Source organism: Triticum aestivum, chromosome 3B (genome assembly GCF_018294505.1).
Source record: "Triticum aestivum cultivar Chinese Spring chromosome 3B, IWGSC CS RefSeq v2.1, whole genome shotgun sequence".
Classification (NCBI taxonomy): Eukaryota; Viridiplantae; Streptophyta; class Magnoliopsida; order Poales; family Poaceae; genus Triticum; species Triticum aestivum.
The window spans coordinates 779608499-779625674 of record NC_057801.1 but is presented as its reverse complement, the minus strand read 5'-3'; the positions used below and the strand labels follow the sequence as shown (position 1 = coordinate 779625674).

General features: G+C 46.0%; 1 protein-coding gene across 1 annotated transcript; it reads right to left on the bottom strand.

Annotated features, from left to right (window-relative positions):
- Nucleotides 1–15592: 15592 nt before the first annotated feature.
- LOC123066534 (uncharacterized) lies at nt 15593–16274 on the bottom strand. The gene is made up of 2 exons (XM_044489592.1): nt 16190–16274; nt 15593–16099 (listed from the first exon to the last, which is right to left on the bottom strand). Exons 1-2 carry the CDS (start codon nt 16216–16218, stop codon nt 15793–15795), a joined length of 336 nt encoding a protein of 111 aa, XP_044345527.1. The 5' UTR covers nt 16219–16274; the 3' UTR covers nt 15593–15792.
- Nucleotides 16275–17176: the final 902 nt, after the last annotated feature.

The window sequence follows — 17176 nt, the reverse complement described above, 5'->3', positions numbered from 1 at the left end:
TCTATGGTGCAATCTCTCATTAGAGACCCCATCATCTGCTAATTGTTGCGCGGTCACCTCCACGGCAAAACCCAGCAAATGCACTCCTGATCTTTGGCACTACATGTGTTCATCAATTTCCTGCTAATTGAATACATGCCCTGAAAAAGAACACTTATTATATCACAAATTTACAATCCATAATTCCATATCACTAATACATGCCTTGTCCACAAACAACAAATAACCTGTAATAACACAATTCCATACTTGTCCGGTGAACTCAGCACAAGTATGTACTTGCCCACATTTTTTTGCTGTAATAACATCATACTATAACAGCAGATCAATCAATCGAACAACAGGAAAAAAAAACAATCTACTCACATCTTTGTCCATCAAAGGAGCTTCGGGTTCGGGTAGGCTGTAGATCGATTAGAAGACGCTGGCACGTCGATCACCAGCCACTCCGTTCTCTCCCCCAACTCCTTTTGATCTGCTTTGGAGTAGAAACTGCCATCATGTCAAGAAAACAGAATCATGTAAGCCTCAATAATTTGATGCTTTTGTCTCTATGAATGAAATTTATTAATTGCTAGTTTGCTACATGTAGTAGGTGTTCCACATCTTATATCTAGAAATTGGAGGAAATTGTATTTCGGAATACCTTGGTGGCCATCGAGTTGGTGCAGGGCAATGACGAACTGGCGGTGCAGCTCCGGCGATCAACACCACCGCGCCTTCCTCGCTTGACGCTGCTTTTGTGCTGTCTGCTGCGAGCCTGCGACTGAGACTGGAGCCTAGGAAAAGGAACAGCCAGTGCCAGGCGGAAGCAGGCCCTCGCCGCTTTTTGCGCAATCCCACAAACTAACATCGGCTTTCTTCATCATCGCTGCTAGCAGCAGCAGCAACCGGAGAGGTCTTGATACGTGCATGCGACAGAAACAGCAGATCCGGCATCTCCGCAGCCTTGTCATCCTTCCTCAAACTCGCCAGCGCAAACGCCGGCGCGCCAGAGCCAACTGCCAACACCAGATTTGTTATGTCAAGTTTTTTTCTGAAGAGAGTTTTTACGGTACCCTATACTGCTAACAGGGAAGGGAGCGGTATATTAAAATCCGACCACTGATTTTGTGAGGATTGAAAGATATGAAGCGTTCCTACTCCATCGAGGGAGCCGCGTGGTAGTTTATATTGATGCGTGGCCGAAGCCTGGCTTGACGTACAAGGTTATGACAGAAAGAGTTTGGGTAGAATACAAGAGAAGGAAGGAGGTTGAGATTACAACTCTATATTCTAACACCCTCCCTTAATCTCAACTAACCTAAGTTAAGATTACTCTTGAATTCTTCAAATGGTCTTGCTGGTAGTGCTTTTGTAAAACCGTCAGCCACTTGATCCTTAGAAGGAATAAATCGAATCTCAAGTTTCCTTGCCGCAACGCTTTCTCGTACAAAGTGAAAATCAATTTCTATGTGCTTTGTCCTGGCATGGAACACTGGATTTGCAGACAGATATGTTGCTCCCAAATTATCACACCATAAACATGAGATACGATTCTTCTTGATTCCCAATTCCTCAAGAAGTGATTCAACCCAAATGATCTCAGCAGTTGCATTAGCCAAAGACTTGTATTCAGCTTTTGTACTTGAGCGTGACACAGTAGCTTGCTTTCTAGCACTCCAGGAGATAAGATTAGATCCAAAGAACACTGCAAAACCTCCAGTTGATCTTCTGTCATCACTACATCCTGCCCAGTCAGCATCAGAGAATGCACTCACAAGAGAAGAATTAGACCGTTTGAAATGAAGTCCTATTCCCATAGTATGTTTCACATATCTCACAATCCTCTTGACAGCTGACCAATGTGCAGAAGTAGGTGCATGAAGATATTGACAAATCTTGTTGACAGCAAATGAGATATCTGAACGTGTGAGAGTTAAATATTGTAGTGCTCCCACAGTACTCCTATACCTTGTACTCTCCTCCTCTTGAAGTGGCTCACCCTCATATGCTGAGAGACTTTCTGAGGAGGATAAAGGTGTAGGCATTGGCTTGCAATTTTTCATCCCCATGCGAGACAGAAGCTCAAGAATATATTTTTTCTGATTTAACACAATACCATCTTGAGTTTTCTTGACTTCAATACCCAAGAAGAAATGCAAATCACCTAGGTCCTTCAAGGCAAACTCTGAGCTCAAATCATGCAAAGGAGCATTAGTAGCATTTTGTGAAGAACTTGCAACTATGATATCATCAACATATATAAGCACAAAAATGACTACTCCTGCCTTGTTATAAATAAACAAGGATGTGTCAGCCTTGGAAGCAACAAAGCCAAGATATTTTAACTGTGAGCTCAATCTGGAATACCATGCTCTGGGTGCTTGCTTTAGACCATAGAGTGCTTTATCAAGCTTGCAGACATACTGTGGCAATTTCTTACTCTCATACCCAGGTGGTTGTCTCATAAACACTTCCTCTTCCAGAACACCATGCAGAAACGCATTCTGTACATCTAGCTGCCTTAAACTCCATCCTCTGGATACAGCAGTGGCTAACACAAGTCTGATAGTTGCAGCTTTCACAACGGGACTAAAGGTGTCCTCATAGTCAATGCCATAACGTTGCTTAAAGCCCTTTGCAACTAGACGTGCCTTATATCTGTCAATGGAGCCATCTGCCTTCTTCTTAATTCTATACACCCATTTGCAATCAATAATATTTTTACCTCTCTGATTTGGTACAAGATGCCAAGTCTTATTCCTCATGAGCGCAGAATACTCCTCATCCATTGCCTTTTTCCATTTAGGATCATCAAGTGCATTCTTCAACGATGTTGGTTCTCCTGAAATACACAACATTCCATATGGCATAGTTCCATCTTTCCTAATTTTAGGATTCCGTATAGCTTTCTGTAGCCGGGTCATAACACGTGAAGAAACCTCTCGCTGCACCGCTGGTATACTTGCCACAGAAGATCCAGGAGAATCTGCTGATGTAGTGGACTGATTTGTCGTCATATGCGCAGGGGATCCTGTGGCTTCTGGTGTGGCTGCCCCTTCTGCAGGCACTGGCGCAGAGGATCCGCCACCCGACCGCGACTGGAGGCGCGCGTGGTGCGGGGAGGATCTGGTCCCGCCGCTGGTCCCGCCTGACGCTGGCGCGCGGGGCGAGGGGGATTCGGCCCCGCTGCTGGTCCCGCCTGAAGCTGACGCGGCAGCACGGGAGTGGCCCGCCCTGGATCCAGGATTGGAGCCATCAGTGGCTTGATCCGAGGCGGATGCGGTCGCGTGATCCGAGATCTGCGCGCGTGCAGGGGTGGCAGGCGCCGCCAGATCTTCTTCGTCATCTGTGCCAGCTTCGTCTCCTTCCTCAGCATGAAATATATGATCAAAACCAGCCATATTTTCGAGATCTTGGTCATTTTGAGCACCGTTTTCTCCAGGGACCTGCACAGGCATAAGAGAAAGACCAGTACCAGCAGGAATATCATCACATTGGTTAGTACAATTGTTGTTGCCCCCATGATCAAAAGACCGAAGATGTGAAGGAAGAAGAAGAATTTCTTTGCGGAGAAGTGCACCAGCATTAGGATGAAGGGATGCAAAGGGAAACACGGACTCATCAAATACAACATCTCTGGATATATACACCCGACCAGTAGGAACATCAAGGCACTTGACCCCTTTATGCATGGGGCTATAGCCTAAAAAGACACACCGTTTTAAGCGGAAAGCGAGTTTGCGTGTGTTGTAAGGCCTAAGATTGGGCCAACAGGCACAACCAAAAATATGAAGAGATGTATAGTTGGGTGTGACACCAAGAAGTCGTGTAATGGGTGTTTCAAATTTGATAACTTTACTTGGAAGCAAGTTGATGAGATATGTAGCAGTTAAGAATGCTTCATCCCAAAATTTAAGCGGCATGGAAGCATTTGCTAACAAGGCAAGCCCCATATCAACTATGTGACGGTGCTTTCTTTCAGCGGATCCATTTTGTTGGTGAGCATGAGGACAAGATACATGGTGTGATATGCCAAGCTTTTGAAAGAAAGAATTTAGTTTTTCATACTCACCACCCCAGTCACTTTGCATAGCAATGATTTTAGAGTTCAGTTTGCGTTCAACAAGATTTTGGAAATTGAGGAAAACTTGGAATACATCAGATCGTTTTTTCAACAGATAAATCCAAGTAAATTTACTATAGTCATCAATAAAACTTACATAATAGGAAAATCTACCAACTGAAATAGGAGCTGGCCCCCATACATCTGAAAAGATAAGTTGTAAAGGGGCAGTAGACACACTAGTAGAAATTGGGTAAGGTAATTGATGACTTTTTGCTTGTTGACACGGATCATAAACTGACTCACTACTAGGCTCATAAGAGAGTTTATTTTTGCTAAGAACATATCTAACTATGACTGAAGATGGATGACCTAAACGACTATGCCACCTTGATGTAGATAGCTTGGTGACAATATTTGCTTGTTTATTGGACCATGAAGATGATGATGATGATAATGATATGAGTGGGTAGAGTCCTCCCACGCACCGTCCTCTAAGAATGACTCTCCTTGTTTTCAAGTCCTTAACCAAGAAAAAATAAGGATATAATTCAATAAGAACATTGTTATCAAGAGTGAATCGATGAACGGAAACAAGATTTTTAGAGGTTTGAGGAACATGCAAGACATTGGTCAAGTGTAAATTTTTCACGGGGGTTTTAACAATTGAACTACCAATGTGTGTGATATCCATACCAGAACCGCTTGCCGTGCGAATTTGGTCGCCTCCATTATACTTCTCCCGCATCGTCAACTTGTCAAGTTCACCTGTGATGTGGTTTGTTGCTGCACTGTCGGCGTACCAGTTGGTGTCCACGCCATAGGAGACTGCATGCACCTGCTTTTCTTCCTGGTCGTTTTCTTCATAACGCCACCAGTAAACTCGTGCACCTCCTGGATGGTGTCTGTAGCATATCTGACATTCTGAATAGTCATGCTGTTGCTCACGAGCCTGTTGTTGCTGTTGCTATCGAGGACGGCCTCTGAATCCGCCGCCTCCATTGGAGGAAGACGACTGTCGGTCACCGCGGTCACCACGATCACCACGGCCACGGCCTCTTCCTCCACGCCCGCGAGATCTGCCACGGGACTGGCCACGGCCTCTGTAGACCGCATTAGCGGATGAATAGAACCCGCCTGAAGATGAGTCGCCTAGCATCTCCATCCTTTGATCAAAGGCAGCAATCTGGGAAAAAAGATCGTCGGCTGTGATGATGTTTTTGACAGCGCCGATCGCCGCCACCACGGGGTCGTAGTCGCGGTCCAGTCCGGCCAGAATATAGTCCACCATCTCCGGATCAGATACGGGACGACCTGCAGCAGCTAGTTCATCCCCAAGACTTTTCATCTTCGCCATATACGCCGAGCTTGACATCGAGCCCTTCTTGGTATTGGTGATGGCGATTCTCAGATTAGTAATCCGAGACTGAGATTGTGAGGCGAAGAGATTTGTCACCGTCGTCCAGAGCTCAAAGGTGGAATCTTTCCCAACAACTTGTGCAAGAATTTCTGGAGACATGGAATTGAGAAGGTATGATAGAACCTGCTGATCTTTGGCGATCCAGGGTCCGTATAGGGGATTCGGCTCTAGGGCCGTGGTCTTGTCTGCCTTCGTGATCTCCACCATCTTGGGTGGAGCGGCATCGGTGTTGTCCAGGAGCCCCGTCACCTGCGCGCCTCGCAGGGCTGGGAGGACCTGCGTCTTCCAGAGGATGAAATTACCTCTTGCGAGCTCCTCAGACGGCGGCGATCCAAGGTTGAGGGAGACGCCGGCGGAGGAAGCCATGGAGACGATGATGTGTGGTTTCTAGGGTTTTGGATTGTGGCTAGATGTATGAGAAGAGGTGGCTCTGATTACCATGAAAGATATGAAGCGTTCCTACTCCATCGAGGGAGCCGCGTGGTAGTTTATATTGATGCGTGGCCGAAGCCTGGCTTGACGTACAAGGTTATGACAGAAAGAGTTTGGGTAGAATACAAGAGAAGGAAGGAGGTTGAGATTACAACTCTATATTCTAACAAGGATAGGATAGCGATAGACATAGATTTCTGCATGAACCTTAGCGATGTCGTCGATCGGAGGATAATGGTGACGGGAAACCAAGACGGGAAGCCCCGCCGCCATGTTCCACGACTCCTCCGCGGTCTCCTTTGACCTCCTGCTCCGGTAGCTGGACGGAGGCACCCCCGAGCCGTCGTCCTCGACCACGACCTCCGCCTCGAGCTCGTCTTATTCGACGCACCCGAGGATCACCACCGGCACCAGCGCTCTCCCTCGCCATCTTTACTGTGTCCCTGGCCATCACGTCGCGTCCATCGAGCCTGTGCTGAGGTGCCGCTCCTCCGCGCCTCTTTCCCGTCGTTTTCATCTACCGTAGCATCGTCTCGCTGAAGCTGGTGCCCTGTCCGCCATGGATAAGCCCCTGGAGCTCGTCTCGCATGCACACACCCAGCCACGAGCGCCTGTTCGCCTCCACACCCGCATCAACAGCTACTCGTCCGCTCCCGCCTCCGCAGTCAGCGCAATCCGAGAGGGCAGGTCGGGGCAGCCGGCAGGCCGCAGCTAGCCGCCATGGTCTCGCCTGCCCGGCATGGCCAGCCGCCATCGCGGGCGAGCAGCGTGCGCCAATCCGGAAGGCGCAGACGTCGGTTCGGAGGTGCTGCACCTTGCCGGCCCAGCCGCCACCGCCGCGGAGGTCGAGTCCCCTGCCGTAGGTCGAGACGGGCGGGTTGTTACTTCCCAAAATGCTCTCAGGATTTGATACTGGAGGACCTGAGCGAATGAGCACAAGCTATGCCGCTCGCCATTTTTTTGACAAATTGAAGCAGTACTGAATGATCGCCACCATTAGATTTCACGATTGGACGGCCAATATTTCACGCAGCGTACCATAAAAGAGCTCTTTTCTGAAATAGGGCTCCACTTGCACAGTTGTACTCGTACATAATTTGTAAAGCATGCAGATGGCAGTTCACTAATGAATCTTGAGGAGGAAAAAAGAACTCCTGCACATCAATCAACAACAAATATCACCGAATTATGGTTTAGTGGGTCCATCCTGTTGAAAGTGAATGAGCACGCATCCGAGGACCCGTGGCAATGGTGAATATACCTGCAGCCGCTTGCCTGGAGCTGCGCCCCACGGTGAGGACTTAGTCGCGCGCGTCTCTTGGACCGGCAGCCGAACGGGGAACGGAAGCCCACGGTGACCGTGTCACGCACAAGTGGAAAGGTGGATTGTAGATGTCTGTCGCGGCCGCTGCCCCGCAACCGGTGCAGGGGGATGAGCGGGCTGGCCAGAACGTCGTCCATGCATTGTCCAGGTCGAGGAGCGGCGGGAGTAGGTACCTGCGTGTCCGCGCAAATCATGTACCTCTCTCCATCCTCTCGTGCTACCGCTGAGCTCCCGTTGCCGCGCCTCGTAGCCCCATCGGCCGAACAACACCAGCAAGGCTCTGGCAGAGGAGCAGACGCCGGCCAAGGACGGCATATCCTTCGATGGGAGACGTCTGAGGTTGGCCTCCTTGGATGACGGCCACGACATAGTAGTGGCTGCGCCCCCGCGGCCTTCCTGATGCGCTTGGAGCGGCCCACGCGGCGGTTACGGCGCGAGGGGCGGAGCATGGCGAGGATGTAGCAGCCGACTCTCTCCCGCGTGGCGCTGGCTGCACGAGGACGTAGCACTCGGCGCCCTCCCGCGAGACGGCGGTGGTGGATCTCAATTTGTTTGGACGGTGGACTGCATAGTCTGCATGTCGTGGCTTCCATGCGTCTCCTGTAGGTCCTCTGAATTCTGATGCGTACGCCACCACCTCGGAGTGGAGAAATGAGGGCCGGAGCGGTGGGGCTCCGGCGAGGCACGTGTAGATGACCCGAACACAATCAAGATTTTGAAGACACACGGCAGATATGATTCTTATATATAGCCATATACGGCGGTGGACACATCTAAGGGCATGTACAATGGTTGATAAGGCGGTTTTATCTTAAGTATTGCATGTATTTTAGAGATGATAAAAAACATGTCTACAATGGGTCAAATCTTAGCCTTATCTTCAATAATTTTTCATTCCGTAAAACATGGTGAGACAAACTGTGTTAGAGATCATCTCTTGTGAGTTCTCTCTTCTCTCCCTCATCATTTGTCCTACGTGGCACTTCTAAGATAGCACCATTGTACAGCCCTAAGGGATGGAGAGACTTCCAGAGGGCGCCAAGGAGGCCGGCGGCCACATCCGCGAAAGACGGAGAGGAAAGCGGTAACTGACACTGGACAAATAGCACGCGCACGAGGATCACAATTAGTACCACTGCATACAAAGCTCCAGAAGGAAACTGCCAAATCATCGTAGTCAAACCAAGTCCAACCAGCGCATGCATAACCGATGAAGCTGCAAAAGGTTTTGTCGCCTTCTAATTGGATCCCGTGGCCACCGCTTCATCAGTTTGCTGTTGGTCGACCGGCTGTCTCAGCGGTGTGTTCCTATTGGAGTGCATGCATGCGGTGGCTCCACCGCTTTGTTTATTTTCTCTCCATTCCTACTTCGTTTTTCTTGCATGTGCGCGCTTACGTGCCGCGGGTCTCGCTCGTCAGGTGCGTCTGTTTTTTTTCTCGCACATTCTTTTCTGCTGTTGTGATAGGGCCACGTCAGCAGCGGTCAACAATTTTTCTTCGGTTCATAACACATGCGCTGGTGGTGCTGAAAATACTAAACCAACGACAGCGGCAGATATCGACGGCGACCAATCACAAAACCGAAGAAACGCCAGAGAAAATACTAAACCAATCAAACCAAGCTGCACACACGTTCAAAAAATTTCAAACGAAAACCTGAATCCACAACTCATTTGTACACAGCCAGGTACCAAAATAATACACGTGCCACATTCAAACTTTACCATCGGTCATTTTCAGCCAAGTGGGTGAATCTTGGGGCAAAAACGCTCCCAGAAATAAAGGCTTGGGTATATCGGGAGGAACTATAGCGTACAACATGACCAGAGGACTCGATCAAGTTACTGCAAAAAAAAAAATTCATGCGTCTAAGTAAGAAATACATGTAGCATATAGAGTGTCATTAGTCCAAAATAGGGTAGCACAATGTATGGCTAATTATGCTCGTACGGCCCGTAGCACCGATTGTTGGTTGCAACATGGTCCGGATTTTATTTCTAGTCTTGTACTGGACTATTGTAACCCGATGAACACTGAATAAATCTCCTTATTTGCTGCAAAAAAATAAATTAGTCCATGTCCTATCTAGCGGCAATGCATGTGTATTTTTTCTTTGTGCATCCATATAAACACGTATGCATGTACGCATATCTTCTATATCTAAATAGGGGCATCCCACTAGCTGATTTTTCTGACTCCACATGAAGCCACGTCATCCGAATTTCTATAGCCATTGATGCAGTATAGTTCACGAGTCTGCAGCCGCCTGATCATGTTTTGATGCAATTTACGAGACCTGACACCTCTAAGTGGAAAATAACGATTCGTTGTTTCTCCCCAGTGCCCTCTATTCTTCGATCGCACTGCCTCGCTCAAGTTGCCGTGCATGGGCGAACCAACCTGTGATTGGATGTTTAGAGGGACTGTGTTATCTCCAGCCTACCAGGGTTCAAGTCCTGGTGCTCGCATTTATTTCTGGATTTATTTCAGGATTTCTGGCGATGCACATTCAGTGGGAGGAGACGTTCCCGTCGACGACGAGGTGCCTACGGTGATTTTGTAAATTTCAAGATGATATGCCGGCTCAGTCTTTTGGATGTGCTCATAGTTGTAGGGTGTGCGTGTGTGCGTTCATAGGGGTGAGTGTATGCGCGTGTATATGAGCGCTTGCGTCTGTACCGTGTTAAAAAAAAGTTTTCGTGCATGAGGTAGGCCTGGACCTGCCGTTGCTGGGCTGGTTACCGAAGCCAACATATGTTATGTGGGCTATAGGCTGCAGCCCATGCATGCTAGGTTCCCACATACGGTCATCTTCCCCGCGCTACGACTCTAATCCCCGTCGTTATATCTTACGCCGCCACAAATTAGAGCTTCAAATGCAGATGGAACTGCGGCATTGATCGCCCACATTACCATCCCTTCTTTACCCTGCAACTAATGAAGAATTGCTAGATATAACTGAGCGGACACCGCCTTTGCGATTTAGTGTTGCCATCCTCCCGCAAGACCGTTGGTCTGCCTCACCTCCGTCGCCACCATGGTTCCTGGGTGGCAGGTCGGGTCACAGTTCAATTGCCAAGCAGCCAGATCTTCGAGGAAGACATAGCCAAGTCGACCGGCATGGGTTGTTAACCTCCTCTGCCTCGCCCCAAAATTTTCTAAGTGATGGGAAGCTGGCTGCTGGTCCACCGTTCCATTGCCAGCCACCCGCTGCTGCTCTCCTCTGAACCTCCTCCGCCATGCTTGCCTGTACGTCTCCCCTTGATGTTTCTATGAGGGTTGGGACGCGGCCTGGGCCTCCGTTCCTTGGCTGGCCATCTATATAATCGAGCAAGGAATAGCTGCTGCGTCCTTAATGTGTCGTTGCTCTGCTCCGAAGCCGCCGGGGGCAGCGAGAAGTCGACTAAATCAGGGGGGGGGGGGGGGGGGTAATCGAGCCAAATTTTAAATTTGAATTTGAATCCAAAATTTTTAAGACACGAATATATAAGTTTTGAACACATAATGTTCGCTGCGCTAGTAGTGGTGCAGTAAATTAAGTAAATTAAGCATACAGTGTGGTGTGCGTTGTTCAAAAATCAAAAAGGAAAAAGTGCGTCTGTCTATCCTAGAACAGACGACTTGCAATTAATGGTTAATTCTCCTTACCACTAGGCCACGAGTATGCTTGTGGTTTAGATAGAGATGTATATTATTTAACTAGGGGTCAGGAGTTTAAATTCAAAAATTTCAAAAAGTTCGAAATTTTCTGCTCGGTATACCCAATTATCGTGGGGGAGCGGGAAACGCGGTTACCAGGCGGTAACCGAATTTACCGCCCGGTACCCAAAACCATGCTTATGTGTGGCATGCCGTTTAGATTCTACTTTTGCCGTTACATCCTACCACACCGCAGTCTGCACGTGCATGCAGGCTTTTCACTTGGAGTATGTTCTGAGATACTAAGTGCTCTTCTCAATAGGTCATTATCTACCAACAAAATTTGAAGGGATGCTAAAGTATTATCTTGCACATCTATGTTGTGACCATTTCTCTATGCGATTTTGTTTGGTAAAATGCACCCTGTTCTTCCCTGGTGTTTTTTCTTATTGTTATTTTTTTCATAGCAGAGTGGCAAAAATATCAATAGATACACTGTTTTGTTGCTCAGATCAAGAAACCGAGGTCAGTGCTTTGAATTAAAAATAAGCCATCTCATCTTTATATCGTGGTATAAGTTTAATATTTGCACCTTATAATACTTTCATATGCAAAGTCAGTCATCGTGTCTTATGTGGCATCCGTGAAGAGGGCATATTTCACAAGCAGATACAATTAACATTTATGGCCAAAGTCAGTCACCGTGTCTTATGTGGCAAAAGTGACCCATTCATTATTTGTTTGTGAGACCCCATAATTGAGATGAGAATTTGTTTCCCATAATTGTGGCAAAAGTGACGCAAATTTGGCAAGACTTTTTGCCACTGTTTTCTGGATGATGCTCTATTGAAATTTACTGTTCAATGCAGCGGCTCGATGTTTTAGGATATACTGTTTTCACTTAGTTTTGTTAAAAAACTTCCATGTAATATATATTATTGTTGGTCCACTTTTTTTGTAATATAGTAGTTCTAAACTTAATGATAGCCATTTTGTGGTTAACATAGTTCCAAATTAATTGTGGTGATTGGTTGTATTAATGCCAAATTTCTACTTGCAAAGTTTACTCTCTTATATGTAATGTTTTTTTTTTTCACATTGATGACCATGATTTTTCATACAATGTGCTAGGGTTCAAGACATATTTTAACATTGGGCCAATTTTTACAAGTATTTGAACCACTTTTTTATCTGGATACTTCAAAGTTATTTCGTTTGTATTAGAGACTTTGCGCACATGAGATTCATTTTGTGCCAGTGGCAATCCGCCAGTCAGCTAGCAAATATTTTTCTAAATATTCCCTTCATGTTACTAATTTTTCTATGTTTTCTACCTGCAATTCTATAAATAGGTATGTTCGCATTCTTTTCCACAGCAACGCGCGTGGAATCATCTAGTAGAAAGAAATAAGCCCACACCATGCATGCATTTAGCTTTATTTTTTTAAGAAGAGTCCTATCCATGCACGTCACCATTTAGGTTATATATTTTCTTATGAAGAAAGTTCTACTCCCATGCATGGACGTCAGGTCACGTTATATTATTTAAATCTCAGAACTGCACGTAATCCCTTTTTTGAATCACACGCTAATACGTAATCCCTTTTTTGAGAGTCACACGCTAATTCTTACTAGTATGTATGCACGTGCAATGCACGTTTTAACTTTATGGGGTGAGTTTTGATAGAAAAAAACATAGACTTACTGATTGATTCAAAGCAAAAAATTCTTGATTTATAGATGCTGAAATAAATTATATTATAAAGAAAGTACGAATTAATATATACAATCCCCACAATTTGTTATTAAAGAATCCTGCAAAAAATGTTAATAAAGAAAAGAATTAAAAATGAATTTAACTTTACTTTATGTTTCTCCCTCAAAACCATTTTTTGGGCTCAACTCGTTGCCAACCTCAAGCTACAACATGTCTGGCCCAAGAGGAATCAGTTTGGGCCACATCTCTTAAGAAGTATCCGGCGGTTCATTCTAGAACATGATGGATGTAACAACCATGCACTGTTCACTGCGAATCCCACTATTTTCAGCCGTTGGATCTAGGACATAAATGGTTAGGATTGATGGCCCGCTCCTATTCAAAACTCGTACACTATATAGTAGTATAGATTATTTTAGGATGGAGCCGCATGTACAGGTTAAGGGTAGCTGTCGTTTTTTTCTTCTTCTTTTTGAGATGAATTGCGCTTCCATCTAATCCATCAACTACGTCTTTTAAGTCATGGGTCCATCAAATCAACGATCAGATGTTTCTAATTATTGCGGTAATTTCTAGCTTATTTATCTTTTTCTGATTAACCCGTCAAGCACTTTTTATATATAATAATAATAATAATGAATTGCTCTTCGATCTAATCCATCAATTACGTCTTTTAAGTTATGGGTCCACCAAATCAATGATCAGATGTTTCTAATTATTGCGGTAATTTCTAACTTATTTATCTTTTTTTGATTAACCCGCCAAGCATTTTTTAGATATGATAATAGTAATAATAATAATAATAATAATAATAATAATAATAATAATAATAATAATAATAATAATAATAATAATAATAATAATAATAATAATAATAATAATAATAATAATAATAATAATAATAATAATAATAATAGATAGATAGATAGATAGATAGATAGATAGATAGATAGATAGATAGATGATCGAATGCGACATGCTTGCCCTCCGAATTTAACAAAACTAATGCAAGGCCAAACAGTTTTTCGCAAACCACTGTCTGCCTTGTTGAAATGCTTCTCCACTTGCAGATGCAATGAATTTTAAATACTGTTACAGCGCACGGGCTCTTTTCCTAGTAGTAATATAAGTCTTTGTGTTAGTATAAGGCAAGTTGAGGGTTAATTTAGGAAAGTTAATTAGGTTTGCCATGTGATGGGTCTAGCGTTCAGGTTTGGGCCGGCTTACTACGGGTAGGCTGCTCCTATAGAGAGGAACGAAGGAGGTAAAAGAGGGCCTTGTCTACCGAAAGTGCTATTCTGAGGCTGAGCTCAGATGCACCTGTTATCCTAGCCGTTCTTTAGCGCCAAGATTCGCATCCCCTGTGTATTTCAGAACATATTCTTAGTACTAGTGGATGCTTTTTCAGAGGACAGAGCCCACCCACCTACCCGCATTGAGTGTAACGGCCGTCACACTTCGTTCGCTGGCTCAGATGCACGCGGCCGGCATGAGCCACGGCTTAGACGTTGGTGAGCTAACGTCCGTTCCCATACCCCTTTTTATATTATATATGTGATGAATCCAGCGGCTTGCTCTGGAAGATTACTTTGAGCCGTCCCCCCTGCCCCCCAACCTTATCATCTTGTCTTCCTGTTGGACCGAGCAGACCGGCGACCATGGCGTCTTCTTCTTCTTCCTCGCAGCAGGAGGCAGTGCTTCCGCTGATCCCCTGCCCCGACTGCAAAGACAAGGTGGTCACCTACATGTGCGTCAGGAAAGATGTAAGCCCCCATCTGTCCTGAAGAACATCCATTTCTTCAGATTGGTTATTCCTCTGTTCCCCATATGTCAGTTTCCGTGGACAACAAGAAAATGTAGACTTGACATACAAAACAGTTTGTACTAACCGAGCAGCCACAGACTATTTCTTGCATGCATTTAATCCTCTCCGCATTAAGCCGACTCTTGCCATATCTGATCCCAAATCCCTTTTCCCATGAATACAAATTGTAGAAGTCATACGCCTCTCCAACTGAGTCAAATGTCATGCCGATAGTCGGTGTGACCACATTGTCTCTTGGATTCTCCGCATAGTTTCGAACAGCCTTCTCAAATGCACTTACACGGTTTGGGCAAGGCGGTCGACTTGGTGCAGCAGCACCAATCCTTAACCTGCAGTCACATAGCACCATTCAAACTTCAACAAAAATGTACATTCTTTTTGCTGTCAACACATTTGAAAATTCTGTGCCTCCACCATGCCACACTATGTCTTCCCCCTCAATCAGGACTAACGTCACCGGAAACACAGACTGGGTACCAACACAACGCTGCAACGAAGTCAGACTACAGCTAACATTTTGTTCACAAGAAAACCACTCGATGATCTTCAAGATAGATACAGAGTGGATTTTAAAAACAAATGCAGTTCAGAGAATATCCAAGACATAAGGATGATGAATATGGAAAAAAAATTCTAATGCTAACCAGAATGACTACCTTTTTTTGGCATGAACATGCTAGCCGTTCGTGCCCTACATCATTTTATCACGAGTACACATCTCAAGCAACGACATAACAGTTGACATAACGACATAACAGCCGGCCAAATGAAAAAGAGAATGAACAAACCAGCCAACGCACGCTGGAACCAATGCATACACACTGCACCCCTAAAGTCGACAGAAGAGCATGCTAGCTCTACGAGAAACAAAAAACGGAGCACAAACTGAGACCTGAGCCTGACAATCAGACACCAGCTGCAGTGCCGGTTCCTCAGTGTGCTTATCATCTAAAGTGAATTACGTATTACAAATACCTAACGATGGGACGCATGGGCAGAACTATATAATTATGTTCGAGCACCTCAATTAATGTTAACTAGCACAATTACTAAAACCAAGGGGAGACATTGATGTTTCCCCTCATCACAAATGAACCTGACGTGTTTGGGAATGTTTTCACCAATAACTTTAGCTCCCAAATTCACAGTGTCTACTACTCTCGCTCACAGCTAATGTGCTCCCTCAAAGCTACTGCTCATCAAATCATGTCATACCAGAGTTGCCAGTTCTAACAACTACTGCTCAATTATCCAGGTTCTAGTTCAGATATTCCGTTGTTTCGTCATTCAAACCTCCAAGTAATTTCAGTACCTTCTACTTTACTACACAATTTCAGTCCAGTCGAAAACAACAACATATTCAGATCATGCTCACCCCAGGGGCTCATCATTTAATCTTGTACATCTGGACGCCATGCACTAACCTCTTATTCCAACCAGGAGCTCGTGGGTTCATCTTCCCTGTAGATAGCTCCGAGCTAGGTGGTGACACGTCCCTCCTCTCCTGCGCTGCCTCAGTCTCCATCAAGATCTGCGCCTCCCTTGTACCTGCCGGCTGCTCCTCAGCCGGCGCCTGTTGTCCATCCGTCCCCTGCGCTGCCAGTGGATGCTCCACCACCATCTCCGCATCGACCCCGTCCGCCGCCACCGGTCCCGGCACCAAACTCTCCCCAACCTCTTCAAGGAAAGTCGATCTGCTCCAAGCACACGCAAATCCCCTCGGAATCAACACATTTCCAGACTGAAATCCGCAACAACGAAGCCAAATAGATAGGATTACATACCCGTGCAGAGGCTGCATCAGGAACTCCATCCTTGTCGCCCTCACCGCCGCCGCCGCCACCGCCGCCGCACACCACCAGGCCTTCAAAAATTAGGTCAGCTCTGCCCTATCCGAACCACCAGACCGGCCACTTAATTCCTATCATGGGCCCATCGAACGGAAAACCTCACATTTGGGGCCATGGACTAGACGTCAAGTAACTGTTCTGATCCTCGGCCCAAATCGTCAAGCGCAAACGGACGTTCCTGCGCCCGTCAAAATGCGGCCCACCACCCACGCCCGCCATCTACGTATTTCTCCACAGTGCACATTTCCTAACTCGCCCAGGCGGCCCGTATTGACAACTGGCACAGATCTCCATGCTTCAACCAACGTCCTAGATAACGGGCTCATATGAGCTCGAGCATAGAAAATCCGCGTCCCTTGTCTATGAGTCTTTGAGATCGATTTTTGCGTGATCGATCCTTGGGCGAACCCGACAGGTGATTCAGACGTGTGCTATTCCAACTGGGTAAACAATCCAGAGAATCAATGGATCACTACTAGGCACATGCATAAATATTGTACAACAACAACAACAACAACAACAACAACAACACCATAAGCAACAACAACAAAGCCTGCGAACCAACCTGTGGTTGGATGGTTAGAAGGACTATGGTATCCCCAACCCACCAGGGTTCAAATCCTGATGCTCGCATTTATTCCTGGATTTATTTCAGGATTTCCGTCTATGCGCATTCAGTGAGAGGAGACGTTCCCGTCGACGACGAGACGCCTACGGTGACTTCGTAAATCTCAAGATGATATGCCGGCTCAGTCTTTCAGAGGCGCTCATAGGGATAAGGTATGCGTGTGTTCGTTCATAGGGGTGAGTGTATGCGCATGTATATGAGCGCTTGTGTATGTACTGATGTTAAAAAAAAGGCCTATAGTCCCAAACAAGTTGGGGTAGGCTAGAGGTGAAACCCAAAAGATTATCTCACAA